General features: G+C 43.4%; 1 protein-coding gene across 4 annotated transcripts in view; it reads right to left on the minus strand.

Moving 5' to 3' along the window:
• Positions 1–603: 603 nt before the first annotated feature.
• The window catches only part of RBMS2 (RNA binding motif single stranded interacting protein 2), a 72,155-nt gene continuing 45,039 nt past the window's right edge, over positions 604–27,719 (minus strand). For 2 of the 4 annotated variants that reach the window (XM_063293649.1, XM_063293652.1), the window contains exons 5-14: positions 20,038–20,195; positions 17,363–17,442; positions 13,739–13,848; positions 13,277–13,323; positions 13,020–13,113; positions 12,118–12,168; positions 7,974–8,087; positions 7,805–7,885; positions 6,671–6,757; positions 604–4,181 (exon numbers count right to left, since the gene is read on the minus strand). In XM_063293649.1, coding sequence (XP_063149719.1) covers positions 6,677–6,757; positions 7,805–7,885; positions 7,974–8,087; positions 12,118–12,168; positions 13,020–13,113; positions 13,277–13,323; positions 13,739–13,848; positions 17,363–17,442; positions 20,038–20,195 — 816 coding nt within the window. In that variant the 3' untranslated portion in view covers positions 604–4,181; positions 6,671–6,676. The remainder of the gene's footprint in view (positions 4,182–6,670; positions 6,758–7,804; positions 7,886–7,973; positions 8,088–12,117; positions 12,169–13,019; positions 13,114–13,276; positions 13,324–13,738; positions 13,849–17,362; positions 17,443–20,037; positions 20,196–27,719) is intronic. The other 2 variants (XM_063293651.1, XM_063293650.1) reach the window with 2 other exon arrangements.

Here is a 27,719-nt window from a genome sequence, read left to right on the forward strand (position 1 = left end):
TCATGCAAGCAGCAAAATAAACTGGGCAGCAAGTTAACTGTAACTTCCCTGATCCCCCAGACAAGCTCGGGTTCAAGACAATTCCATATACCACGCAGCACAGAGCTATGGGACAGTTGCCCAAAGCAAAGCCAAGTCTGAGGGTTGTCTGTGGGCTTACGGAGTTTTTGCTATCTGGTTTAAAGCCCTTATGTCAGGATTTGCTAATTTTAACACTGCTCCTATTTAAGAAAACAGTCTCCTGGATTTTAATTACATCTGAATGCCTAAGCCATGACTAAGAACTGACCATTTCCCAAATCAGGAGAGAAAGCTAGTTCATACTTTCATTATCTGCTAAAGGCAACATAACATGGTCAAGCCTAATCCTCGGTGTTTCCCTTGTAACAGGTTTCCAAGTAAGAGTTTAGGGCTAGGGGACTTTTTATTTACTTGCTGCTAGGTTTAAAAATGGCCTCACTCCAAAGGCTCTATGTGCACAGATTAAATTTTAATCTAGGGGTTGAATAAACCTATCAGGTTCTTAGTTGCCATTATCAAATATCTAATTATCTAGCATATTTCCCACTCCAATCTAAAATAGGAAAGGGCAGGAGTGCTTGGTGGTGATTAAAATTAAGTTTATTAACAAAAGCCAGGAGAATCTTAATTGTAAACTCATCAATTTGCAGGAATCAAATTTAAGGATTACGAGACCCTGTAGGCAATATCCTCCTTTTTATCTTTTTACAAACATGGATTTGGCTAACCGCTTACTGTTAATTGTTTTAGCAAGATCTTGCCTGGTGGATTTGGACAAGCAGCTATGAGCTATGAGCCCTAATCTGTCAGGAAATTTGGCAGCATGAATCCCATCAAAACAAAAAGGGGGGGGGGATGCTTTTCTACAGCTCTTACTCACTCTGAGGCCTCCCTGTGAAGGGAAGAAAACTTCACAGGACATCTTTCCTCAACCTGGTGTCTTCCAGATGTGGAGCTGTGCTCTAACCCAGTGTTTCTCCACCTTGGCAACTCTAAGTTTTGTGGACTTCAACTCCCAGAATTCCCCAGCCAGCATGGGGAATGGCTGGGGAATTCTGGAAGTTGAAGTCCACACATCTTAGAGTTGCCAAGGTGGAGAAACACTGCTCTAACCCATCTGGAGCGCATGAGAAGTGGTCCTAGGGGATTAAAGAGGAAACTCAAGGTTGGGAGTATCTGCTATATCCTTTCTAAAAGCTACTCAGAAAATGGGGTGGGGGGCAGGAGAGTGGTTTGGCAAGGCCCAAGTGTACCCTGATGTACTCTGGGGCTGCAGCCCATGCTTGGAGCATACTTAGAACCAATTGCCCAACCTGAATCCTTTTATAGCTTGCTCTAAGTATTTGCTCCGAGTGCAGACGTGAGGTGCTTCAATGTCCATGAAGTTCGTGTAGTTTGGCACGCCAGCGTCACAGGCAAATAAAGAGCCGGGGGGCGGGGGGCAGCTATGAAGCCTTCACCTATCTGAGAAGTCCCCGTTCTTTTACAAGTCCTGCAGAAACCGTATTTTCCTCTACCTTTGCCTCCCAAAGAGCTAGGGTCAGTTGAAACTAGAATCTCAGTTACTGGATTTTTTAATTTGTTTCTTCAACTATCCACCCCAACCCACTTTTCAGACCGGACATTGCAAAACTCTGGCCACAGATGAGGCCCATAGAAAATAAAATGAAATGCAGATGAAGGCAAGCTTGCATGCCCCAAGAAAGGCACTTCAGTCTATCTCAGCACTAGGGGGCGGGGGATTGTTATGCTTACCAGGGCAGTCTTGCCAGGCTGGAGGAAGGGACAATAAACACAGCGTTTTGATCTGCTAATTTGCCTGGGCTTCTGCCTGTCTTGCCTTTTTCTCCTGGGTATCAGTAATAGTTAACAGGGAAACGGTTGCACCTCCCGTCTGTGGGTCACGAGCAATGTAGGAAGAGATACAAACTAGCCTGGCTGAAGGGTTGTGAGGATGGGGCTAACTGAAACCTCCCAAAACCTCAAACAGGAGGTAAAACTGCTCCTGCTCAGTCAGGACCACGCTTTAAAAATGGTTAAGACAACAAAAGGATCCTGAGAAATGCACAAGTCCAATTACACCGATGTATTTATGCCACCTTCTCAAATGTCATCCTACCACGGTTCTGTCTCCGCTCCCTCACCACATGGATGGTACACACACAAAGACAGATAGGGACCCATGCGCACACACTTCTGCTTTCCTAGACTCATGTGACACCCGTATGGCCTCTGCCATTGCTCCTTCCTGATTGTCAGCTGCATAAGAGCTATTTCTTCAAAGGAAGGGGCCAGCATGGGGGAGGGGGAGGAGAGAAAAGGGGACAAGGTTTCTTGTGGTCATAGCCCATGGGGGGGGGGGGAAGCAACACTGGGCAACCTGATGAAAGGGTCAGCTACATGCCAGCTGGGCTGGGGTGACTTTATGGTGGAAGAGAGGATGACTTTTAGCACCATCTGGTTGGGGGAGGGGGAAGGAAACATGCAGAGGTGTCTAAAGCACTTGGTACCTTCAGGAGGCTCTGCAGGGAAACACGCAGTAGGAAAGGCTGGATTATTGCACATAGTCTCCTCCTATTGCAAATCAGGGTGCCAGCAATCAAGGGCTGGGGGAGGGAAGGCATAACGTGCATAGTAACTAGGATCTCTGGTGGGGGGGGAGCGGGGAGCTTGGCCGTCCCCCTGCAAGGTGCTCAATGCTCCTTGGTTGCTCGGTTTACAGCAATCAGGACGGGCCTCCCACAGTCCCCGCCAGCCAGGCAGAAGGATAAGCACCTGCTCCCAGCTGACTTGGTCGAGAGAATGGACGCACCGTGTACCTGGGCTTGACAGGCATGCAGGAACTGGGGGGCTTACGGCAGCACAGTCCGGACCGCAGGCAGCAGAAGGCACTGTGTGTGTGTGTGTGTGTGTGTGTGTAAGAGTGTGTGCGTGTGTGTGTGTGTATCCTAGGGATGGGGACAGGGAGAAGCACTGCTGCTGGCAACGTGTCCGTCCATTCAACGTCCAAGAGTCCAGAGGTGATGACACATCACTGGCGGCAGATTCCGTAGTCCATTTATTGTTCCCCTGGTCCAGGGCAGGACAGGGCAGGCAAGGGGAGCTCCCCAAGGAAGCAAAGACAGGTCTGCACAGAAGCTCAAATCAGAGTCCAAAACATCCAGCAAAAAACAGTCCAATTGGACAGAGGGCAGAAATTGAGGTCTGGAGCAAACTGTTTCTCTCTCTCTCAGCTGAGGCAAAATTTATGCCAAAAAAAAAGGATTAAGTTCATCAGATGCCTCCAGCCGCATCATTTCATTCCAGCTTGACAAGCGTTAAGCAAACCCCTCTTGCTGCCGCCAAAGTTCAATTTTTTTTTATTTCCTTTTTTCTGAATTTTTTTTGTAAATTTCCTCTTTTTTATTTTTTTGTAAATTTGTCTTTTTTAGAAAAAAAATACCCTCTTGAAATAATAAAATAATCCTTTCAAAGCAAAATTCCCTCCCCACTCCCACCCCAAGGAAGAAGAAAAAAGAACTCTGCACTGATTTTTATCCTACAGCTGCGAGGTGGGGCTTTTTCAGAGCATTTTTTCCTTATAAAACAACAACAAAAAAAAATATTCAAACACTTTTGCATATTTGTCCTTTAAAAAATCTTTTACATGACCAAAGAAAACAAAATGAATTCAAAGGAGCAAAAAAACCTTCCTCCCAGAGGTACCGAACCATCTTTCCAAAAGAAGGGGAAAAAAATCTTTTCTTCTCTGGGGAATTCTGGGGCATCCAAAGCGTTTGACTTTGCTGTTATCAAGAAAATAAACGCGCACGCACACACACGCACACACACGCACACACACGCACACACACGTTCTCGTATTAAAATAGTCCTTAGTCCATCTGTACATCTAAGGGTTGGGGGTATATTTTTTGTACCCCCATTCTAACCTCCTTTGGTTCCTCGGTGACAAAAGTCTATTGCGGTTATTTCCTTTTTAAAAAACAAAACAACCTTTTTTCTTTGCCAAAAAGAAAAAGAAAAAGAAGAAAAGAAACAAAAACAAAAACAAAAACAAAAACAAAAATGGTTCCAACGTCTTCTAAACGCAGCACAAAATTTAACAAAAAGAAAGTTGTCTCCCTCGAAGTGATTGCTCAGAGCTGAGCTGCTCGGTGGCACTAAAGGGATGAAAAATGGAGGGAATTACGAGGGTGGGCAACCAAGACAACGGTGGAGGTGGTCGGTGCACACACAGCAGTAAGCAAGAAGAGAAACCGTCTCAGTCTCAGCCCCTCCTGCTTCAACCCCTCCCTTCCCACCTTTGGCAACTGCCCTGGTGTCCAATGGGTTAGGAAGCATTTGAGACTCAAGGAGAATATATCTGAGCACAGGCAGCCTTCTTGGGCGCTTAGCCTCAACCTTCAGCCGCTTACCTGTGAGGAAGAAGGCCTCTGAACTGAATGAGCAGACACGGTTAGCCTGAACTGGTATGGACAGCTCTACACTTAATATTTGCTGCAGGAAGCCTTGCCCCCCGTTTCCAGCAGCGAACAAAGGAGACACCACTCTAAGACACAGAACGTTGGCCTCCTTCAAGTGTTCGCTGTGGGAAATGTTGATGTCACACCAGGAGCTTCTGCAAAAAAGGTCATTCTGAGAGTTGATCTCAGAAATCCAAGTGGAGAGTCATATTCGCCTGCTTAGGAGAAGGAACAAGTCTTGTGACACCTTAAAGATCAATATATAATATAGGTCTCATTGTATAAACAAGGCCAAAGGGACAGAGAGGACATGCAAAAGGTACAGCAGGTGATCTTCATTAGTTCTTGGAGGTCACCTACTCTTCAAGCACCTGATGAAGAGATCACTTGGCCACAAATTGCCAGGCTACGCAAAGGGGGAAAACTTTACTCAGAAGTCCCATTAACATTCCACTCTCTGCTCGCTCAGCTTGTGGTTGTGCCCAAGGTCCAAATCTGGTGGTCCTGACATTAAAAACTGAAGCCAACACAGAAGCTAGGCCTGCTCCTGGGACTAGAATGAGATTTTGCATCCTATCCCAGTGAGAAATTTGATTCCTCTTCATTCTTGGAGCTCAGGAGGTAGGACAGCCTCCACCAGCCTGGGTGATCTCCAGATGTGTGGACTTCAACTCCCAGAATTCTCCAGTCACAGCTACTGCTAAGAATTCTGGGAACAAAGGCCACACACTTGGACAATGCCCACTTCAAAGAAGGCTCTGGTAGAGACCTGCTCTGTGGAACATGATGTGGAGACTCAAGTCCCAGGATCACTCTAGGGCCTTCTGTCCCTTAGGGGTGCAAACATGATTACAGCGATTTTCTCCCCTTGCCCTAAGTGGAATTTGATCCCCTTCTAGCCGTTTTCATAATCAGTGTGGCCCCTTCCTTGGACTGCTTGTCTAAGCAGCCTTCCCTTCTCTGGGCAAGTTCTGCATCCTCATCCCATGTGAGCTCAGGATGCTGTCAGCTCCCTCATGCCCAGGAAGCTATCAGAGGCTTTCCTTCCAGGCCACAGAATGTTTGGTGTCAACCAACAATGGTGAAAATGATAAAGGGGGTCCCAATTAATTCCTCTAGGGATGCCTGGTGATGGGCTACAGTTGACTGCTGGAGCTGGGGCTCTGTGGCATTTGGAGGCATGTGGCAGATGATATGGGAAAATGTTCCCCTCCATCTAAATTCCCTAGCTATCTCTGGGAATATGGGCAACATCCCTGATTAAATGACCAATGGGCCTAATAGCTTTCATTTCGAAACAATTTTTGGGGTGTGTGTGTGTTTTCCCCCTTCCTCTCTAGACCAAATTCCCCTGGGATGCACCCGCCACTTTGCTTCCTTTCTCCTTTGGCTTATTTGGGAGTAATGGAGCAGCTCAGCCCCCCTGCCTGTCCTTAAAGTGTCTCAAGACCCTTTTTATTCTCCTTCAAATTAAACAGCAAGAAGAAGCACAGCTCCACCACAAGCCCGGCACTCGGCAATTCTAGTTCTTTTTTTAAATTAAACCCTGCTTAAGCACAAGGCCCCAAACTGGTTTCCCACAATTACTTGAATCACATGGTGTGGTTTCTGACTTGGGGTGGGGGCGGGGGATGTTCATTTCCAAGCCACTCTTGCTGACCCTCCACAAGAAAGAACAGGGAGGGGAGGACCCCAAATCTCAATTCCCAATTGGCCGTGACTGGATGCTGTAAAACAGAGACGAAGCGTGAGACAGAGTCATCGCGCTCTCTGACACAGTTCTCGTCAATGCCCCAGTTCTCAAGTGCCATGCTAGCTCCTCTTAGGAAGCTTCCTGGCATGTGGATGAGACAAACAGAGCCAAATCCAGGTTTCCAGAGCTGCTGGAGAAAATACCTTCCATGGCCTCCTAACTCTTGCTTCCGCTTATCTTTCTGCAACTTGAAGTGGCCGTCTCTCGTCTTGGGAGGAGAGAAAAGGGGGTGAATCTATCCAGACTGCCTAGAAAATTACCCTGCAAGGGACCCTCCCATGCTGTAGGCCCAGGGTCAGGGGTCAATGCCCAATGCACCAGTCGTGAGCCCCAAACTCAGTTATTTTCTGGAACTGGCAAAGAAGCAAGTGATAAGAATGGACCTGTCTCTGGAAGAAGACTAATATATGCCAGTCCCCCCTCCTGTCCTTACCTGTTGTTACTTGTTGTACTGATACGAGTAGGCAGCATGATCCGATGGAGACTCCACTGTCACGTGGCTCTGCTGGCCACTGTTCTCCTGTGACAAAATACCCATTGGGGGAATTGGGATGGCAACCATCTCTTCCCCAGACCTTTCAGCCCCACCAAGATGAGCAAGGTCAAGTTGCTACTTGGCTTGGTAGGGAACCAGACCTCTCCATTTTCCTCATTAAGAGCTCAGTAGCTTGCAATATGCCTTTTCCACCAACAGGAAACTGGTCTCCAGAGACTTCTCATCTTACCCACAACATAGACTCAGATCCCCAACCCTGTGATGTTACTCAGAGGTTTTCTCCATTTTGCTTTCTCTTGGCCTAGAAAGACTCTATGTTGCTGGGAAGAAAAACGTACAAGGGCTCTGTGGGAAGACATCAGTGTGTAGAGGCAAGAGCTCGCTTCAGAAAAGGATCTATTAAAGATTACTTGCCAATCAAATTCTGACACTCATTTAAGCTAGTTTGGTAGATATTGTCATCCAGTGTATGTATGCTATAGCTCCTACAGCCAGCGGGTGGTGGTGGAGAAGAAAAGGTCTCAAAAGTCATTGCAAGGGTGGTAGTGGAATATGAAACCCTCCTTCATTCCTGCATATGTAAAGGATGCCCTTTCAAAATCTACAAAACGTGTGCTGAATTTCCATCCACCCACTTACCCTCAGTAATCTGCTCCTGTTTATTGGAAGCACCCAAAGCCAAAATGTGTATCAATGGAAAATGAACCATCTCTGTATAGACGTGTGATTCATCCCAGACAATATACAGCCCAGAGGCTGAATTCACACAAAACACCGAATCCCAAACTCATTAATTATGGTTAATAAACCATAATTGCTGTGTTCACACAACAAGTTATGCTAGCCACCCACCCCCTTATAATAGCTTAACATAAAAGCCAGTTCCCATAGCACGCTAAGACAAGGATTGAGTTCCCAGAAGAAACCGAGCCATACATTTCCCACCCCCGCTTTAGCCTACTCAAAGATGTTACGTGAATTCAACATCTGGTATACATTTCTGTGTAAAGGCATAATCTGTACCAAGGAAGCATTCCTAATTTAGGTAGAAAGGACAAAAAGGCCTCTTACCTCGACCGCGACACTAGAGGAAGGCACCGGTGTATACTGGGGAATATAGGCTCCTTGCATAGCTGCTGCCGCTGGCATATACTGGTGAGAAGGAGAGAAGATGTCAAGAGGCTGCAGCAGGCCTGGGCCTCAGCCCCACAGAAAAGGGAAGGAGAAGGGGGGTCCTTACTGTGCCAGCACTGCTGAGGGACAGATGGCCCAGCTGTTGGGTTAGAGGCCCCATCATGGAAGTGGGCTGGATGGAAATGGCGTGGTCCATGGCAGGTGTGAGCACCGTCCCCTGCTTGGCAACAAAATACTAAGTTACTCACTCGTGACATTAGAGACGAAATGGCAAGGTAATGAAGGGATGAGTCTATAAACTCCCAAAAGCAATGTGCGCTACAACAGATTCTGGTATGAAAGTACTCCATCTCCCAAAAGTTCAAATGGGAGGATAATTAGAAAACATGGGACATGCTGACTAGCATCGTAGGCACTTTGAATTAGAAGCAAAAAAAAGGTTTTCCCAATAGGTAGTAAAGTAAACTTATTATTTTACATAATAAATTTACTTTACTGATTAAGCAACATCTCATCTGTACTAAGCAACAACTTATACTATTAAGTTGTTGCTTAATACAGATGAGACAGGAGCATTCCTGGTCAGTCACATTTCAAAACAAGGAATCGTTAAGTGCCTTGATCTCCATTTGGGAGGGAAAGGTAGGACAGACTTCTGTTAAGCCAATGAACACTTTTCCTGGCTTCTTTTAACTATATAATCCATCCACCCCATTTCTATACCACCGAATTGTATGTCTCACAGCAGTTAATAATAATGAAACCCACCCAAAACCAACAAGAAAACCATAGAAACGACAGCCCAAATGATTACAAAGAAAATGACCAAACTATAATAAAAGAGACACCCTCTCCGTTCTGGCTAACATCAGACTTCAAAAGCCCTGTGGAACTGTTTAGCTTTCGCTGCTTTACAGAATGCTAGAAAGGATGGTGCCCAATCTAGCTTCCAGAGGGAGGCTGTTCTGTGAGGTGGGGGCCACCATTGAGAAACACCATCTCTGGCTCCCACCAACCTCACTTCTTGAACTCCACCCCACCTCCTGAATATATGCAGGACATTCAGTGTCTCAAACTGGAATGAGCGCATTGGATGGGATGGTTCTACTATCTTGACTAGTGGTCCACTTGGTTCTACTTGAGGAAGGGTTTAAAGGTTTAAGTTTTGAATTGAACCCCGCTGGAAGCCAATGCAGCACTACAACACAGGTCATCTGTGGCTGTAGCAGCTCTCGCCTACTTGCACCAATGGCAGTTGCTGAGGAGCCTTCAGAGGTAGCCCTGTGAAATGCCATTTAATACAGCTTGCAGTGCAGTCACAGGCTCTGCTGTGTAGGTAACCCACTGGGCCTTTTTGCAATAAGGGTTCTTACCATACGTGGGAAGAGACTAATTCCTAAGCAGCCACATACCAACTGCTTCCACGCCAAAGACTGCTCTCAGAAAAAAGAGGCCTTATTCCAGGCAGAAAAGACCACGCAGCCTTGCTTAACAGAGTACCCACATGAATACAGTAGCCGAACCCTCTCCAATCCACACTACATTTCTCCCTCCCCTAAAGCCAACACCCTAGAAGACTGGACAACAAATCCTCAACAATACTGTGTGTTGTCATACACTGCCTGGCTCTCCTGCCTCGCAAATGGGGCATAACAGTAACAGTCTCTTAACTGCTGTTCTGCTTTGGCAGCAATAATTGACTTTATTTGCATGTACCAGCAGAATAACTTTGTGAAATGTTTTAGATCAAGGACTGGCACTTCCATACAGTCCTTTCCCCCACTTCCAAATCAGCATCAGACCTCTATATTCTTTGCGCTCAGCAACTGAGCATTTTTTTGTCTGGCCCTGTGATGGTCATACAAAATGGCAAGCAAGTGTTACTTCCATCTGCAGGGAGGGAGCTCTGCAGAGCTTTCAGGTGGTCTGCTTTCCCATTGGTGATATTTCCTCCTGATTTTTGGGCTTCAATTGATTTAGCGTTCCGTTCATGGGTCCTTAAAAGGGAAAGGTGGCTTAACAGATTCACAAATCCCTTTTTATAGCAAGTACTCTGATTTTTTTTTTTTGGCATACAGCCAGACAAATGTACACCATCCTTCCGATTACAGTTTAAAATGCATTTGGGACTGATCTGGGCTACTTTGACTCTTTGCAGATCCTGTTAAGTGGCATGGTAGCCCCAAGGAAACAGGCTGGGGTAAAAGCCTGTGTCTCCATCTTCTTTTGGCTACTTGGATGTTCTTTTCAAGCTTGGGGCTGGGGCTTAGGGCGTGCTATTTCCTTTCTTCCATTTTGTGTGCAGTCATGGCAAGGGGGTTGTTTCTGCTCCAAAACAACTTTTCTATCTCCTCTTCTCACAGCATCCTGTTCCTTCTACTTTAGCATCCTGTTCCTTCTACTTGTCTATAGCCATTTCACCCGCTCCTCCGTCCTCCCCACGCGCAACCATGGATACAGTTACTGGGAAAAGTGCTTATCTGCAAAATTGCCAGCCAGCTGTCCTTTCATCATCACAGCTAGCAGAAAAGACTCTTAAAAGCAACAGGAGCATGGTACCCTGGTGGCTCTGCAGTTACCTTTTTATAGCAACCATTCAGCTTTTTTAAAATATTAATTTCTTTTCAAGCAGCCAGACAAGTGCACACAATGTACGTGAGGAAAATGTAGATAGTGTACATGTACAGGTGTGAGCCGTTTATGTATTTTTAACACAAGTGGCTTTGGGTTTGGGAGCCCCCTGGATCCAGAGACTTTTCATCTTCAACTTTTGACAGGCAGCACTCCCCCCCACAGAGTTGGTATACAACTTGGGAGTCCTCTTGGCAGCCACGGCCAGGGGGGCTTTTGCACAAATCCATCTTGTGTGCTAACTGCACCTGTTCCTGGACCAGGAGGCTCTGTTCATGGTCACTCATGCCTTAGTCACTTCTTGGACTACTGCGATGTGCTCTACCTGAGGCTGCCCTTGAAAAACACTTTCAGAAGGTAGGGTGGGCACAGTTCTGGGTACACCAAGGTCACTGTTGCGCAAGCTGCTCTGACTCCCAGCACACTTCCAAGGGCAATTCAAGGTGCTGGTCATCACCTTTAAAGACCTGCATGGCACAGGGCCAGGTTACCTGTGGGACCACTCTCCCTGAGGGTTTCTGCCCATCCCACCAGACCCGAAAGGGCAGGCACACTCCAGGTCCCCTCCATTAAACAAGGTCATCTGGAGGGACCTAGGAGACATGCCTTCTCTGCTGCAGCACCTGCCATAGGGAACAGCCTCCCCCTGAAGATCCAGAGGGCCCTGACCCTCCTGGCCTTCCGGAAAGCTGCGAAGACCCGACTTTTCCTAGGCATTGGGCCAGGAAGTTAGCTGAGCCCAATAAACAAACAAACAAACATTGAGCCCAAATAAATAAATAAATACAGTAACTAAAGATGGAAGGTAAAGAGATTTTTGTTGCTCCAGGACCGATAGTACCTTGGGGTGGAGCACTGACTGAACTGTTGTTGTTGTTGTTATTGTTGCTGTTATGCACTCTAATATTGTTAGTCAGCTGGATAAAGAACACCACTGGTTCTCTCCACTCCAAGATCATAGCTGCAAAGGTGACTGCAAAGCTTGCTTCAGAACTATCTGGGGCTTTTGCACTGCAGCCTTAAGTTGCTAGTTGCCTGTGTACAAACTGCCTAGAAATGAAACTAGCTTCAGAAATCCCTTTCTGGATTTTGATCCTTTTCTCTGCTTTGGTCACAGTAATGTTCTAACATTCTGCCCAGACCACTTCCCTTCCTGATTGGATTCCCCTGCTTCTTTCTTTCTTAAGCTAGCTGCCAGTAAGAATGCCCCTCCCCCTCAAAATCACACAGTTTAATCACTTTTCCCCTCATTTGGACTAGAAAGGGAGAGTGCCAAAACTCTTGTCAGTTTCAAAACAGAACAGAACAAAAACAAAACAAAGACAAGTCCAGCTTTCACTACTCCATCTGAATTCACAATTAAAGGGCCTAATTAGCACTTTGAGAACATTTGCAACATTTTTCTTAAAGGAGGACTCCAGGTAGGTAAGTAGGTAGGTAGCTTCAGGGCCGCAACTAGGGTTTGTGTCACCTGGGGCAAACATGGATTCCACACCCATTTTGGTGCCCCCCCAGCGCTCATTTTGGTGGCCCCCCCAGTGCGGCACCTGGGGCACATGCCCCGCTTGCCCCCCCCCCCCAGTTGCGGCCCTGGGTAGCTTGGCAGAAACAGCTCTCACCGTGGGCTGCATGAGGTATGACTGATGGTGCATCCAAGATGGACTGTGGACCTAGAATAAGACAGCATGTTTTACATATGGTTTCGCAGTAAAACAATTCTGAAAAGTAGATCAGTGGGGTTATTTATCCTCCTGTCATGGAGGAGGCTGAGAAACAATTTCCAAGTAGTGCAGATGAGATTTCAACCCCGGATTTCTGGATCACAGCTCACACCCTGAGGCCTATGTAAATTTTTCTGCTTAACCCTGCTTGCCCCACCCTGGGTTCCTTCCTAAAATCTGGGTTTTAGACTACAACTCCCATCATCTCTGAACATGGGTCATGCTCTTTGGAAGGCCACTTTAAAGGCAGACCTTCCCCATTACACACAGTCAGCAAATCGGGGGTTTACATTTAGAGTAAAAGGAAGGCATGGGCAGGGGTAGATAAATTCTCTCTCTCCCCACCCCACCCCTCCCAATAATTTATCAAACTACTTTTTATTTAGACAAGCTCACTTCTGCTATCTCAGCTGAACAGAAGATACAACAGGGAAGTCAACCAGAATTACCTGTCCCATTTGTTCTAAAAATCAGACATACCTTCTCATTTTTCCCTGATGGGGAAAGCCTTCGGATTAAACAAATACATCAGCCCCCGTCATGTGTGTCTGGTCCTCCACAACACTGTCACATCATTTCTTGAAATTTCTGACTCATTATTAGTCACCAAAGCCATGTTAAGCATGGAATCTTGTTATTATATATGGCCACCACACCAATTTGTTAAGTCATTTGCAGGGAAGAAAAAAATGCTTGCCTCCTCCTTCCCATTCTTGGTACAGCCATTTCCAAGCTTTCATCTCTTGCAGTAGCACATGTCCCTGTTTGTCTTCTCCAGTATTAGTGCAAAAGTAACATACCTGGTAAGAGGAAACAGGTGATGGGAGATAAGGGGAGAGCGCAGTCTGGGCAATCATCCTGTTCGGGGCCAGGCTGTAGGGCGTTGTATAGAACCTGCAGAGAAAATAGGGGTAGTCTGTTAGAAGTCTGTCCAAAAACTGAGGGAGGTCTCAGCAGACCACTCCTCCCTCTGGTTTCCATGCAGGTTGAATTCTGCTAGGCCCCATCAATGAAAATATTACTGATAAAAGGTGAAGGCAGAAGAGCAAAGACATACCCGTTTTGTAACGCTGTTGTAGGGTCATAAGTCAAGGTCATCCCACCCTGCAGGAAACAATAGTTAGTTCATATATGGCTCATGCCTTTTCCTGTTTCCCAGTGCACCAGGATCTCAGCTCAATGAAGCAGTAGTTATTATTTTACTTTTCTAGGGAAGTTGCAAGCCTTATCCAGTCCAATAGAAAGCCTGTTCTCTCATCCAGCTTAGTTGGCATGTCAGTACAGCCTGTCAAGCCCTTAGGGAGGTTCTCCTGCCTCTAATCTCGGCCTGCACAACTGATGGCCAATCCACAAAATCCAAAGGGAGACATGTGCAACCAGTTTGCTTAGGAAGTTCCATGCCAGAAGCAAACATATCAAATAAACTTTTAATCAAGTTCTTGTTGGGCCACCGTATGTGACCAAGGGCTGTTCTGTGCCTGCAGAAGCCCTCTAAAATCCTACTGACCCCCACCTTTACCGTATCACTTTCCCTTGGCCAGGCTCGTCCATTCTGCACATATTTGCCCTGATTCTGGCGCTTCTTCTGGCCACCATCAGCAAATTTGCAAAGCAATGGATCTGGAGGAGCTGTAGGAAAAATAAAGCTGCAATTAGCACTGGGACCTTCTGTTGTTACAGAGCTGGACTGTCTTAGGTCTCAGTGCTCTCTCAATGCACCTGAATCTAAACCTAAAACCTGAAGATCCAGAGTAGACAACCATGGCTGATCACATTGGACAAAGAGCTGCTGCAACTCATCCTTTCTTCATCTCCTTTATTTCATCCCTTCCCTGAGCCACACAGACCTTCTCTCTGTTTCACGCTTCACTGGTTACAACAGAGAATGAAACCTTCTGCAATTGTTCAGGATCTATGGTCTACCAGCCGTGTCCAGGTGAAATCAAAAGAGCTAGTTAGCATCTATTCTGTGACCTTTATGAGCCCCTCTACAGACTTCTATTCTAACATCAGGGCTAGGCATATTAGCATTTTGTAGTGTATGCTGCAGCCTGCATCCATAGTGCGTGTGGCCAAGGCAACTTTCCATTTAGAACCAGACCTGCAGGCTTCAGTGTCACGCTACTGTTTCCCTTGAACTTTGTGGTTAACCTTCCTTCTAGTTGCCAGGCAACTACTGTCTTCTCCCCCAACTGGGAGAGTGTACAGAGCTATATGGCACCTCTGAATTGCTACCACAAGAGTAGCACTTACATAAAGGAGACAACTCCTGCTTCTTTGCACTGGGCCCTCGGCCAACATGCCAGAAGGGCCAGCGGATACATGCACCAAAGTCAAGGAGCCCTCTATCCTGTGTGCATGAACTGGGGGTGGGGGAGGGCACGAGGCATGGCCACTTTGAAAAAACCGCTTGTTAAAATAGCCTGTCAGAGAGGGGGCAAAAAGTAGTTGGACAGACATGCTCTTCCAATCGTACATGCTCCTGAGTGGAGTGGCTGTGTTCCCTTTTCCCAAACTCAGTTTCGTCATACAGCCTAGTTGTGTCCCAGCCTACAGTGAAGAGTCTGTAGCTGTAGCCATTACCGTGTTGGACTTGTATCATGGACTTGTTGAACCGCTGTCTGACACAAAGATCTTTTAGTGATTTGGGGATAGTCACCCCCTCTCAGCCTAATCCATTTTACAGATTTATTGTTGTGGGAATAAAATGAAGGTTCAATCTTCCTGTAAGCCCCTGGCGGGTTCCAAGAAAATTTGGGACATAAATACAATGAATGATAACAACCTCACCACCACCAAGGAACAACCTACAAAAGGCAGCAAAGAAAAAGAAGTGGAAGACAGTGCAATACTGTATTTATTGTGCATGATCAACTGATCACAGCCTGGAAATGGCAAGAAACCCCTGGTCCTTTGGTAACTCCCCGACTTATTTGGGATGTGAATGAGATGGGCACAAATAAGGAAATAAAAATGTCCCTTTTACAAGAACCTTTGTGGGACTGAATTAAAACCATTGCACCATTCCATAAGAACCACACTGTGAAATGCTACTCCATGGAAAAAGTATGATTCCTTAACTCTGCTGCATGTAGGAATTGACTCCAAATCTTGCCCCGCACATACCTCTTACAGTGTCCTGCTATTCCAACTTCTTTATCTGCTTACTTCATTCTGTATCTTTCAGGGTGAAGTGTTTTACCCCTCTAATCCAGGCTACAATTTTAGCACTGGGTCAGATTTAGGTGATTTAAATTATACTTCACAAGAAGAGGCAGCCAGCAAAATAATTTTAGCAGTCCCATTTAACAATAGACCTTCTGATCCCCTCCCCTCCTTCCTTTATTTACTACACGCCCTTTCCTTTTCTCACTAGGCTGGCAAATTGTTCTTTTTCTAACAGCAATTTTCCAGACTCCCTGAAATATGCCCACCTTTGGAGCTTCTTGGCCTTTTGTGTGTTCCAATTATCACTCAGTGGCTCTTTTCCCATTTCTGTCCAAAATCCTTGAGAGAGTAGCTCTCAGTTCCTTCTCTATCTCCCCATCACCAATCTCATAGACCCGTTTCAATCAGGTTTCTGTGCAAGATGTTCTAGGCAGTTGGCACTGGCTCGCATTGTAAATGGGGAAAGATCGATCTCCATTGCCAGTGGTGTGACTTCTTTCTGCTGTACTTGATGCCCTGACCATCCAGCCGTATTGCCCTCTCTCAAAGTTCCCTTGGAACTTCTGGCACTGCATTTCAATGGTTTCACTCCTTCTTATCTCAGAGCACTTTGTCTGTGATTTGGAAGGGTACTATATCCCAGCTTTTTTATTTGTAAGTGGGTGCTCCCCAGGGCTCAGGGTCAAGTCCCTTTTCATTAACTTTGTATGCTGCTCTTTTGGCTCCCTTGATTTCTTCTAATCAGTTTCATTATCATATATATATTGACAACGCACAGGTGTACTCTTCTATCCCTCTACTGGGTGAGGCAGCATGGGCGTATCTTTCCAAATGCCTTGGTGGATCTTGGACTGGATGGGTTCCCTCCATCTCAAACTGAATGTGAAAACATTATGCCCTCCCCTTTCTCTCTCTGTTCCCTCTTTCTGCTTTCAGGGCAGCCAGTTGCCACTGGCGAGTCCAAATCAATGAGGCATTTTGATTTTTAAGTCCTTAATTGATAACATTTTTGTGGGGAAAATAGGAGGCAGGAGGTATGTTCACCGCCTTGAATCGACCAAATTAAAAAAAAAAGTCAGAATAAAAATATAATAATAATAATAATAATAATAATAATAAACTTGTAGCTTTCGTTTAAAGAAAGTTTATTGGCTTTATCAGTTCCTCACCACAGAAACAGCAAAGCAATTGGTTCATGTCATGATCATCCCTTATCTGGATTATTGCAGCAGGCTCCTGGCAAATCACTCAATCTCTCTCTCTGTCTGCTGATTTGGATCTAGAACAGCACCGTGTGTGCTATTCTGGACCTTCCTGAATGAACCCCTACCTCTGTCTGTCAGTGGGCTCCACAGTGGCTAGGTATTTATGGAAGGTACCAATTTAAACTGCTGGCTAACTTATTGGGTCTTGCACACGGGCTGTCAGGCTTTCACAGGCACATCTATTTAATTGGAAAATCTGATTGTAGTTCCTGTCCGTCTGCATGTGATCTGAACACTTAGCTGGGCTGAATGGTACCACCTCATACTAAAATCGTGACATCACAGTTGAGAACTTGTTCTCATCTAGTGCCAGCCCTCTGGAACCAACTGCTGCCACAGTTATGCCCAGGAGTCTAATCTATCAGCATTTTAAAAGGTGCTAAAACCTTTCTTTTTTATGGCACTTTGTGAAGCTGGCTTAAGTGTTCTTTGTGCAAAAATGCTTTGTTGTTTAGATATAACATCTAATGACTGTTTTAAAAGTTATGGGCCATTCAAGTTACTGAGTCTCTGTATAGTAGTTGTGACCTTAACTGCAGTATAGGGAGTTACTATACTAATGTCTTGATGTTGTATTTTATTACTTTGTATGGTGCCCTTTTATAGGTGAAAGAAAAACACTACTATTCCTGCTGCTGCTTCTACTATCTTAACTTCTGTTCCTCTGGCAAGGAACCAATCCACCCTCACCCTTACAACACTCGTCTCACCTGGGACCCCCGGAGGCGTCTTGATATATTTGCCATTGAAGTGAGTGATGATGGCTTCACACTTTTCTGTAGACTCCATCCTGGAGAAGCAATAAAGAGGAAATGTCCATGAAGCTGGGATGGAGAAAATGCCAAATTTCAAGAAGAATGTGCTGTCTAACAAATGCTGTTGAATTTCCTCAGACATGGGCAATACAGCCATATGGGTTGGACAATCTCAGCAAGATGTCTAGACAACCTGATAGATGGGACGTGCAGCTCAAAATATAGTAGATGTGAGGGTTGCCAACTCATAATTCCAAAGGAGAAATTCATCAGCTTACACTTTGCTCCATTAAGAGGAGCTGAACTGAAATACAGCTCCATGTCCTGAACACCTGCTTCTCTTTAAAGGGCCTTACGGAGCAGGGGGGACAGGGGCATTGGGGTGGGTACTTGAGGGAGAACACTATAATCAGAAATCCAGGTACCTACCTTTATTTTGTGCTCGGAGACTTGCATTTTAAGAATGACATGGTGAGCATCAGTATTTGGAAAAATTAGATAGGAATTAGCTACCCATGGGATTCTCCTAGAAACTAATCAAGATTCAGCAAAGCCTACAGATTAAATTTGGAAAATTTATGAGATAGCCCATTCCTAGGCAACATTTCCTTGGGGAAATAATTAAAAATGAATCCAAGAATGTGAAGTCTGACATCAGAACTAATCTTGACAATGCAAATCAATCCACTTGGTTTAGAAATGCAGCCATTTCCCAATCACTTGTGGGGTATGAATTTATGACTCCAGGTAGATCCAGTACTGCAAGGAGCTCTCAAAATGCTGGTCCGTGTTTCCACATGGCTTTGCTATGATGATGAAACACATGGTTCGTTTGCTATCCCTCTTAGCTTTCAAATGCTACTGGACAGGCATTTAAGAACTTGATGGAAGAATACCTTGGAGTTGTAGCATTTGGCAGAAGTGGGAGAGCAAAGCAGCTTTGACAGAAAGAGAAAGAAGTACAAACAATTGCTCTAGTTTCTCTCCTATCTCCATGAGGACCAACCATCCAGTACAACCAGCTATAGGAGACAAGAATATATAATTAGCCAGCCATTGCTAATTCTACCTAACAGTCCAAGTTTACATCTTCAAGTATGATGAAGGAGGTAAATATGGAGGAACCAGATGCTGTCTGCTGCAATGTGGAAATATGTCAGCAGAGGGCAGTGTAGGACAGAAGAGAATGGCCAAGCTAACTCAGGAAAGGGAGACTATGGAACAAAACTGCCCAGCCAGGTGGGGGTCTGAGCAGCAAAGGAGCAGCTTGGATGTACATAAAAGGTAAAGGTAAAGGTTCCCCTTGACATTAAGTCCAGTCGTGTCCAACTCTAGGGGGCGATGCTCATCTCCATTTCAAAGCTGAAGAGCCGGCGTTTGTCCATAGACACTTCCGTGGTCATGTGGCCAGCATGACAGTCACAGAATGCCATTACCTGCCCACCGAAGCGGTATCTATTAATCTACTCACATTGGCATGTTTTCGAACTGCTAGGTTGGTTCTACAGTCAGACAAATCCTGAGCAGTGAGCTTGGGTTAGGAACCAAACGCACACAGATGTATTTTCCTCCTTCTCAGCAACAATGCTCAACATCATTGTTATTAGCATCAAGGAAGCTTTGACTTTAAGTAGGATCAATGATGCTTCTGCCTTCCAGCAATTCTGTTCCAGATCAAGCCATTTCCAAATCATTGATTTTCTGCTACCAGTCTTTCTCCCCTCCCCTCTCAAACAATTGGCTAAATAACTTGCTTCTCCCCAGGGCTAAACTGCAGACTGAACAGCAGTTGGGTGCCATGGGAAAAGCGGATGAGGTAACCTGGGGCTTTATAGTCCACATCAAAACACCTGGGAGATTTCTTTGGCCCACAAGTTACCCACATGTTGTATGGCTTTAGGACAAAGTGCACAGTGAAGTTCAACTTATTCTTTCTGTCTGCTGAAAATGGAAATGATTCATTTTGAGGGTCAATGCTCCACCATCTTTCACTGCAGCCTATCTTAATCTTTCAGTCAGCTCAGGAACACTCAGTGAGGTAGCAATGGCATATTTAGGGAAGGAGAAAATGGGAAGCACACATGGTAATAGTCCCAACATACAGTACATAGTGAGCTGGGCTAAAATAATATGGCTTCAGAGACATGTAGAAAAACTTCCATAGAACAGCCAAATCCCTGGCTGAATGTAATGTTCATATCCAGTCCAAGTTAACTCACTCAGAAGAAAAGGGAAGCAACAGCTATTCCAGCTGTACATAAACATAGGAATAAGACATGGTAGGAGTGGAGAGGCAAATATCCATCAGCTCCTTGAACCAAGAGGGAGATATTTGCAAATGCTCAGCATATTTGCACATGCTCCATGCATAAAGGAGTAGCTGACCAAACAAATCTCTGTGCAGGTATTCTTTCAGAAAACCATCCTTGGGCAAAGGAATGGCCCAAGGCTCTTGTTCACATGTGGGATTTCGTACGGATCAAATTCCTGAGAGTTCCCTGAGAGAACATAGGCTATGGTGCAGCATCAACATGCCTATCCCTCTTTTTCAGCTACCACCTCTGTGCATGGCTGAAGAAGTTACCACTCAACAAACAATCCCAAACCCTGTCCCGGCCATCCCGCCTGACCTGGCAAAGCCAACTCCCCGGCTGGTGCCGCTGGCATCACGCAGGATACGTGTAGAGATGACTTGTCCAAATGGCTTCAGCATCGACTCCAATTCAGCCTCATCCATGCCCAAAGGCAAGTTTGACAGGTAGAGGTTGGTAGGATCCTGCTCCTGTTGCTATGGAAACAAGAAGTCAGGCTGTTGCCTAGCAATAGTCCATCCCATCCTGGGGATGCATTCCTTTTGGACTGTCCCTTCCCTTCCTGAACGCGTCACCTGCCTCTGCTTGAGATGCTCACTGCCTCCCTTTCTCTAGGCATACTGAGGCCTTTCCATCTATAAAGAGAACTCAGAATATTATCTCGGTATAGAAGCCTGGTTTCTGCTCTGGGCAACCCTGCTGGTGGCACTGCTGCGAAGCAGAATGAAGGGAAGCTGATGCATTGGAAGGACCCAGCATCTGGGAGAGCAAGTCAGGCAGCAAACAGTATTGCTTGCTACATCACATACACAAGTGTGCTAACCGCAGGAACTGCACACAGTGAATGACGTACATGCCTTACATGCATGTGGGAACACTGTGTGTTCTTTCTGACTGGATGCACCCGGACTGTCAAAGACATTCAAAGGGAACCCCACCATTGGCCAGGCCTGTAATTTACCAAAATGTAGAGGAGCACAGGTTCCTCACCCCTGATTACAGTGTAATTTTCTGTGAAAAACTCTACTGGAGCACCAGGGTACAACAACTGCCACTCATCAACTGTGAAGATACTCTTGGACTAAGACAGCATCACTTATTTCCTATATGAAACTACAGTGCTGAAGCTCTCTGCTTCCTTGGGTAGTGGCTGATTTCAGCCCCTAGAAGGCACGCGCTCTCGCTCTCTCTCTCTCTCCCCACTCCCTCCCCTGGAAGGGAAAGAGGATCTGCACCTTGATTCAATACCAAAACTGCCACACAGTTCAAGCAACCATCCCCAACCAAATTGTGGCACTGTAATTTCCAGAACATATCCCAACACATCTGGAAGGCACCAGCTCTGGGAAGGTGGAATTAAAGCAATCAGCAAGATCCAAGAGGTGTGTGTTTGGAAAGGAATTAATATGTCATATATGTGAACAATTTATTTTCAGGCTTTGACATCTCTAGTTTTAAAGGCTTCTTGAAAAAATATCTTTTTGCCAGAGAGCTTGGAAAACTTGTGCCAGACCAAGTGAGACTGAGTGATACTGGGAATTATTCTGGGATTCCAAGACCAGGATACTGGGCTTAATGGACAAATAAGTTGATCTGCTATGGTAGGGTCTCATATAACAGCTGGGGTCTGATTCACATCTAATACATTACTGAGATACATTGGCTGTGGGTGTTGCCCTTGCTCTGCTTAGGCCTTATCTGAATGATGGGTTGAATAGAAAACCCGAGTACCTGCAGAATTTACCACCATGTCGGGACTTCTGGTGGAGGAAAATGGCGGAGTGACCGGTCCTACCAAACTCCGGGGTTAGGACCAACAATGCGGCATTTGTCTGGCGGCTCAGGCAGGACCTTAGAGCCGCAAAATACTCTCCAGGAAAGGAGAATTCAAGGAAACATTCCCTGTGCCCTCTGGACAGCTGCTCCTCATCAGAGGATCATGAAACGGTGTTCCAGCGACTGAACAGTGAGTGATCAGCTGAGAGGCAGGACTGCCATCTCTTCCAGGCCGCATTGAAGCTGAAAAACGGACATTAACTCCGACCACCCCACTTTTAAAATCACCTTTTTGCTTTTGAAGTATTGAATTTAAAGAGGCTTTCTCCAGTACGGAATACTGACTCTCTTGGTTGAACTTTCATTATTTCTGGGATTTCTTTTTTGCATGCTTTAACTGCTTTAAAGGATTAAAGTTTGAGCAAGGAAGCTGAAAGTTGAACTGCTTTAGTAAAATTCTTTTTTAAGGGAATAAATGTTGTATTTTCTATTTTTAAAAATTTTTTAAGTAAAAGATTTTGTTGGATTTGGGACTGGTCTTTTTTTAGTCGCTCTGGGAAAGTATCAGCTGTTGTTTTTTTAAGCTGGGATTGGTTACTTTCTTTAAATACTTATAAAGAAAGACTTTTGATTTCAACTTGTGGCTTTGTAACTGGATACTCTATAACTGGAAACTTTCTCCCCAGCTTCAATTACTTTCTATTACTGGAGTCATCTTCCACTATAAATATTATCGTTGGTCACTAGAGGGAGACAAAGTATTAAATTTTAAAGCATTGAAGTTTTAAATCAATCAATCAATCTATCTATCTATCTATCTATCTATCTATCTATCTATCTATCTATCTATCAAAACCCTTCTCACCCCATGGGTGGTATGTGTATTCCTCAACCTCTGGTCCTCTTCCTAGCACTGCACTCTTCTGGACAAAGAGCTCTGATGTTGTTCCTGGGATCTGTTGGAGCCACTCTCCCAGCTTGAGAGTCACAGCCCCAAGCGCCCGTACCACCACTGGGACCACTTTTGGCCTTCACTTTCCACATCCTCTCTAATTCCTCCTTCAGGTCCTGGTAATTCTCCAGCTTCTCATACTCCTTCCTGATGTTGCTGTCAGTTGGCACTGCTACATCTATCACCACTGCTGTCTTCTGGTCCTTGTCTACTACCACGATGTCTGGTTGATTGGCCACTACCTGCCTATCTGTCTGGATCTGGAAGTCCCACAGGATCTTAGCCCTGTCATTCAACACAACCTTCTGTGGAATCTCCCATCTGGACTAGGGTCTAGCCTATACATATAGAAATCATGGCCACTAGAAGAGTACAAAGATGAGCCTCTGGTGAATATGAGGGACTAAAGAGCATGTTTGAGGAGTTCACGACTAAATGTACATAGTATATTGCCCAATCTTTTGAGGTTCTTCAGAAAAAGATAGATACAAAATTTACTGATTTTGAAAAAGATTGGAGCAGAAATTGGAAAAAATGGAAGGAGATGTGAAACAAGTAACTAGCAGAGTTGATGCATTGGAAAGTGAAAGGGAGAAAGAACTTGACAAAATTGCACTGCTTGAATTAAGGGATAAAGAATTTTGCTTAAGGCTCAGTGTGATTCCTGAAGCCAAGGAGGAGAGTCTTAAAGATAAGATTTCACATGCTTTAGCAGCTTTAATTGAATGGGAGGATGACAAAATGATGGAAGAAATAGAAAAAGTCTTTCACATTAACTCGAGATACACAACTATAAATAACAAGCCGAGAGATGTTCTGGTTCAGTTTGCGAGGAGAAAAACAAGAGAATTGGTCCTACAAGGCCACTTTGACTCTAAACTTAAGTGGATATAATTACACTGAAAGAAATTCCTGTGAGAATTTTAAGGAAGAGAAAAGAATATACTTTTTTAACTGATGTTCTGAAAAAGAATGGGATTCCTTTTTGTTGGGAGAAATTGGAAGAGGTAAGTTTTACTTACCAACAACAAAGGTTTAGATTAACTTCAATCCCTAAAGCCAAAGATTTCCTTGTCAGGCATGGAACTAAGTTGGAGCAGGATGCAACTGAAAAGTTTGCATCTGGAACTAAACAAATGGATTCCACAATACAAGATTTTATTTTATTTATTTTATTTTATCAAATTTTTAACACCGCCCATCTCCCCCCACAAGGAGGGACTCTGGGCGGTTAGATGAAGAGATGGGTGGTACATCCAAAGACTTTAGTGGGTTGTTTGCATAAAAATGGCCTTGAACTGTCTCACATGGAATATAAACAGGGCAAACGCCTCTCCAAAAAGATTTTTTTTATTGATTAATAATTTAATCAATTTCAAATTAATTTTAAATTAATTTAATAATTTCAAAATTATTTGAAAAAATTGAAACGTGATGGGATATGCCTACAAGAAACTCATATAAGGGAAAAAGATATAAAATATTTGATAAACAAAAATTTGGGACAATAATTTATTTCAGGTTTGAAGAAAATTAATGGCCCTGTATTATATGCTAAACCACATTTGAAACCACATTTATTATTAGCTGATGAGTATGGTAGATATGTAGCAGTTGAAGTGGAATTTTATGGACTTAAATCTATTATTGTGGGCGCATATGTACAATTGAAGATAAAAGTAAACTTTTTACGCAACTTTTGAATGAATTGTCATCTTTTTTGTAACAAAGTTGGTGTCTAATGGGGGACTAGAATGGAGTTATTTCCCCACTGATTGACAGAACATCTGAGAAACAAATTAAACAAGGGAAATTACCAAAATCCTTTTTTGATTTGATGGACAAGTTGGCATTGGTGGACTCTTGGAGATACAAAAATGGACTGGCAAAGGATTATACTTTTTATTTGGAGAGACATAAATCTTTTTCAAGAATTGATATGATATGGATTTCAAGGGACTTGGCGAATGAAGTTTCTAAAGTAGATATTTTACCAAAGACTTTTTCTGATCATAATCCTGTAAGTATGACAATAAAGAAAACATTCAGGACATATAGATGGAGACTGAACGAATTAATTTTACAAAAAGAAAAGGTTGTAGAGGATTGTAAGAGGAAATTAAATGATTTTTTTTTATTTATGATGATTTTTTTTTAACTTGGACAATGAAATAGATTTAAAAACCGTTTGGGATACTAGTGAATTATGAGGCGGCATTTTATCCATCATCACCATAGTCTCAGGAAGAAATCTCAACAAAAGTTACAAACGGTTTTGGATCAGATCAAGCCGAAAGAAACTGAGCTACATAAAAACTGACTATTGTGTACCAACTTAAGCTATTACATCAGCAATTGTCAATGTTGACTGTGAAAGAAATAGAAACAAAGTTGAAATATGTTAAACAGAGACATTTTGAATTTGCTAATAAACCAGGAAGATGGTTAGCATATAAATTGAGGAAAGAAAGAGAGAAGAAAATGATATTAAAGATTCAAGAAGGAAATGTGGAATAATGAGAAGATTAAGAAAGCATTTGATAGTTTTTTTCTCTAACCTGTATAAAAAACAAGAAGTCTTCTTGGAGAAGATAGATGAATATTTGAATAAACAAGACTTACCAAAACTTTCACAGTCACAGAGAGCAACACTGAATAATCGTATAACTACTTTTGAAATAGTCGAAGCCATAAAAAAGAACTAAATTGGGAAAAGCACCAGGTCCTGACAGTTTACCTGCATTATATTATAGATGTTTTGAAGATAAGATTCTTCAACCTTTTAAAAGACCGATGAACTCTATTTTGTTAGGTTCTGCAATGCCAGATTCATGGAAAGAAGCTAACATTGCCCAGAGTCGTTGCAATACGAGATGGGCGGTGAAGAAATATGATAAATAAATAAATGTTGCACTTTTATTTTATTTATTTTTATCCCGCCTTTATTATTTTTTATAAATAACTCAAGGTGGCAAACATACCTAATACTCCTTCCTCCTCCTATTTTCCCCACAACCACCACCCTGTGAGGTGAGCTGGGCTGAGAGAGAATGACTGGCCCAAGGTCACTCAGCCGGCTTTCATGCCTAAGGCGGGACTAGAACTCTCAGTCTCCTGGTTTCTAGCCCAGCACCTTCACCACTAGACAAGACCCTTCTCTAATTAAGAATTACAGACCAATTTCATTGTTGAACAATGATTATAAAATATTTGCTTCAATACTGGCTGAAAGAATGAAGAAAATACTACAGGAATTTATCCACCATGATCAATGTGGGTTCTTACCCAAAAGACATATAATGTAAGAATTGTTTTGGACATTATATTTACAGTATCATAATGAATGTCAAGTGGCTCTTACCTTCCTAGACACAGAGGAAGCATTTGACAATTTGAACTGGAGCTGCATGTTTAAAGTCTTGGAAAACATGGACTTTGGCGAGTATTTTATTCAGGGAATTAAGTCAATTTATACACCTCAAAAGGCAAACATCATTGTGAACGATGAGTTAACTGAACTGTGTCATACACAAAAAGGGACAAGACAAGGATGTCCTTTGTTGCCTTTGCTCTTTATTTTGGTATTGGAAGTTTTTAATAAAGATATTAGAAGAGACGAACAAATAAAGGGCTTAAAGATTAAAAAAAGAGGTCTTTAAATCATTGCTGATGATTTAGTTTTAATACTACAAGATCCTCAGGATACTGTGGAACATCTGATGAAGAAATTGAAAGAGTTTGGGTCATTGGCAGGACTTAAAGTAAATAAACCAAAAACAAAGAAGCTGACCGAAAATATGATTCCGTCCAATCAAGAACTGTTGATGGGTAAGACTGATTTTAAGATTGAAAAAAAGGTTAAATATTTGGGGGTGGTTTTATCAACCAAGAATAGTATGTTGTTTCAGAATAATTATGTTAAAATTTGGGATGATGTGAAAAAAGATCTGTTAAGATGGGAAAAATTACAATTGTCTCTTATGGGGAGAATATCTGCCATTAAGATGAATGTTTTGCCTAGGATGTTGTTTCTTTTTCTGACTATACTGATTTTGTTGACAGATTTACCATCTAAACAATGGCAGAAGGATATCTCTAAGTTCATTTGGCAAGGCAAGAAACCAAGAATTAAATATAAATTGTTACAAGATGCCAAATAATGAGGAGGTTTGGGTTTACCTGATTTAAAATTGTATTTTGATGCCTGTTGCTTGCTTTGGATGAAGGAATGGATAACTTTGAAGAATAAGAAGTTATTGCAACTTGAAGCACACGAATTGAGATTCGGCTGGCACGCCTATCTGTGGTATAGTAAAGTTAAAGTTAATAAAGATTTTAAAAATCATTTTGTTTTGAGTGCCATAATGAGGGCTTGGAACAAATATAAAGCAAGACTGTCCCCTAATGTACCATTGTGGTTGTCACCTCATGAAGCATTTGTTAGAAGAGAAAATGTGGAGGGAACAAGTTGGTTAAGTGATAAAGATTTGTTAAATTTTGAAGACGGTGAACCAAAGTTTAAAACAAGGGGACTCTTTACGTGTCATTGGTTTACATATGTACAATTGTTAGAACATTTTAAAGTGGATAAAAAGAATGTTAGATTTGTTAATGAAACAGTACAATTCAAAATTGAACTTCGTATAAATGATGAATATGTTATTACAAAGATGTATAAAATGTTGTTACAGATGAATTTAGAAGATGAACAAGTTAAAGAATGTATGGTTAAATGGGCTAAGAAGTTTGGATACAACATTATGCTGGAGCACATGTCAAACAAAGGTTTGAAATTTACTTTGAATTACAACTTAAAGGAGAATTTTTATAAAATGATGTATCATTGGTATTTAACTCCGGATAAATTGTCAAAAATGTATAATGGAGTCATGAATGCTTGTTGGAAATGTTCTCTTGGTGAAGGAACTTTTTATCATCTTTGGTGGACTTGAGAAAAGGCCAAAAAACTCTGGGACCAAATAATATTCAAAAGATCCTTAAAGTGGACTTACAAAAAAAAAAAAAAGCCAGAACTGTTTCTCTTGGGCATGATGGAGAAGCAGCTCAAGAAACAACATGGGACTTTGCTTTTATATATGATTACAGCAGCAAAAATTTTATATGCACAAAGATGGAAAGACCCACAAATACCTTCAGTGGAGGACTAGATGATTAAACTGATGGCGCTGGCCCAAATGGCCACGGTAACAGTGCTGATAAGAGAAAATGCTGTTTCTGGATTTGTTTCTGCATGGCAACACTTTTAGACTAC

Source organism: Candoia aspera, chromosome 2, assembly GCF_035149785.1.
Source record: "Candoia aspera isolate rCanAsp1 chromosome 2, rCanAsp1.hap2, whole genome shotgun sequence".
Lineage (NCBI taxonomy): Eukaryota > Metazoa > Chordata > Lepidosauria > Squamata > Boidae > Candoia > Candoia aspera.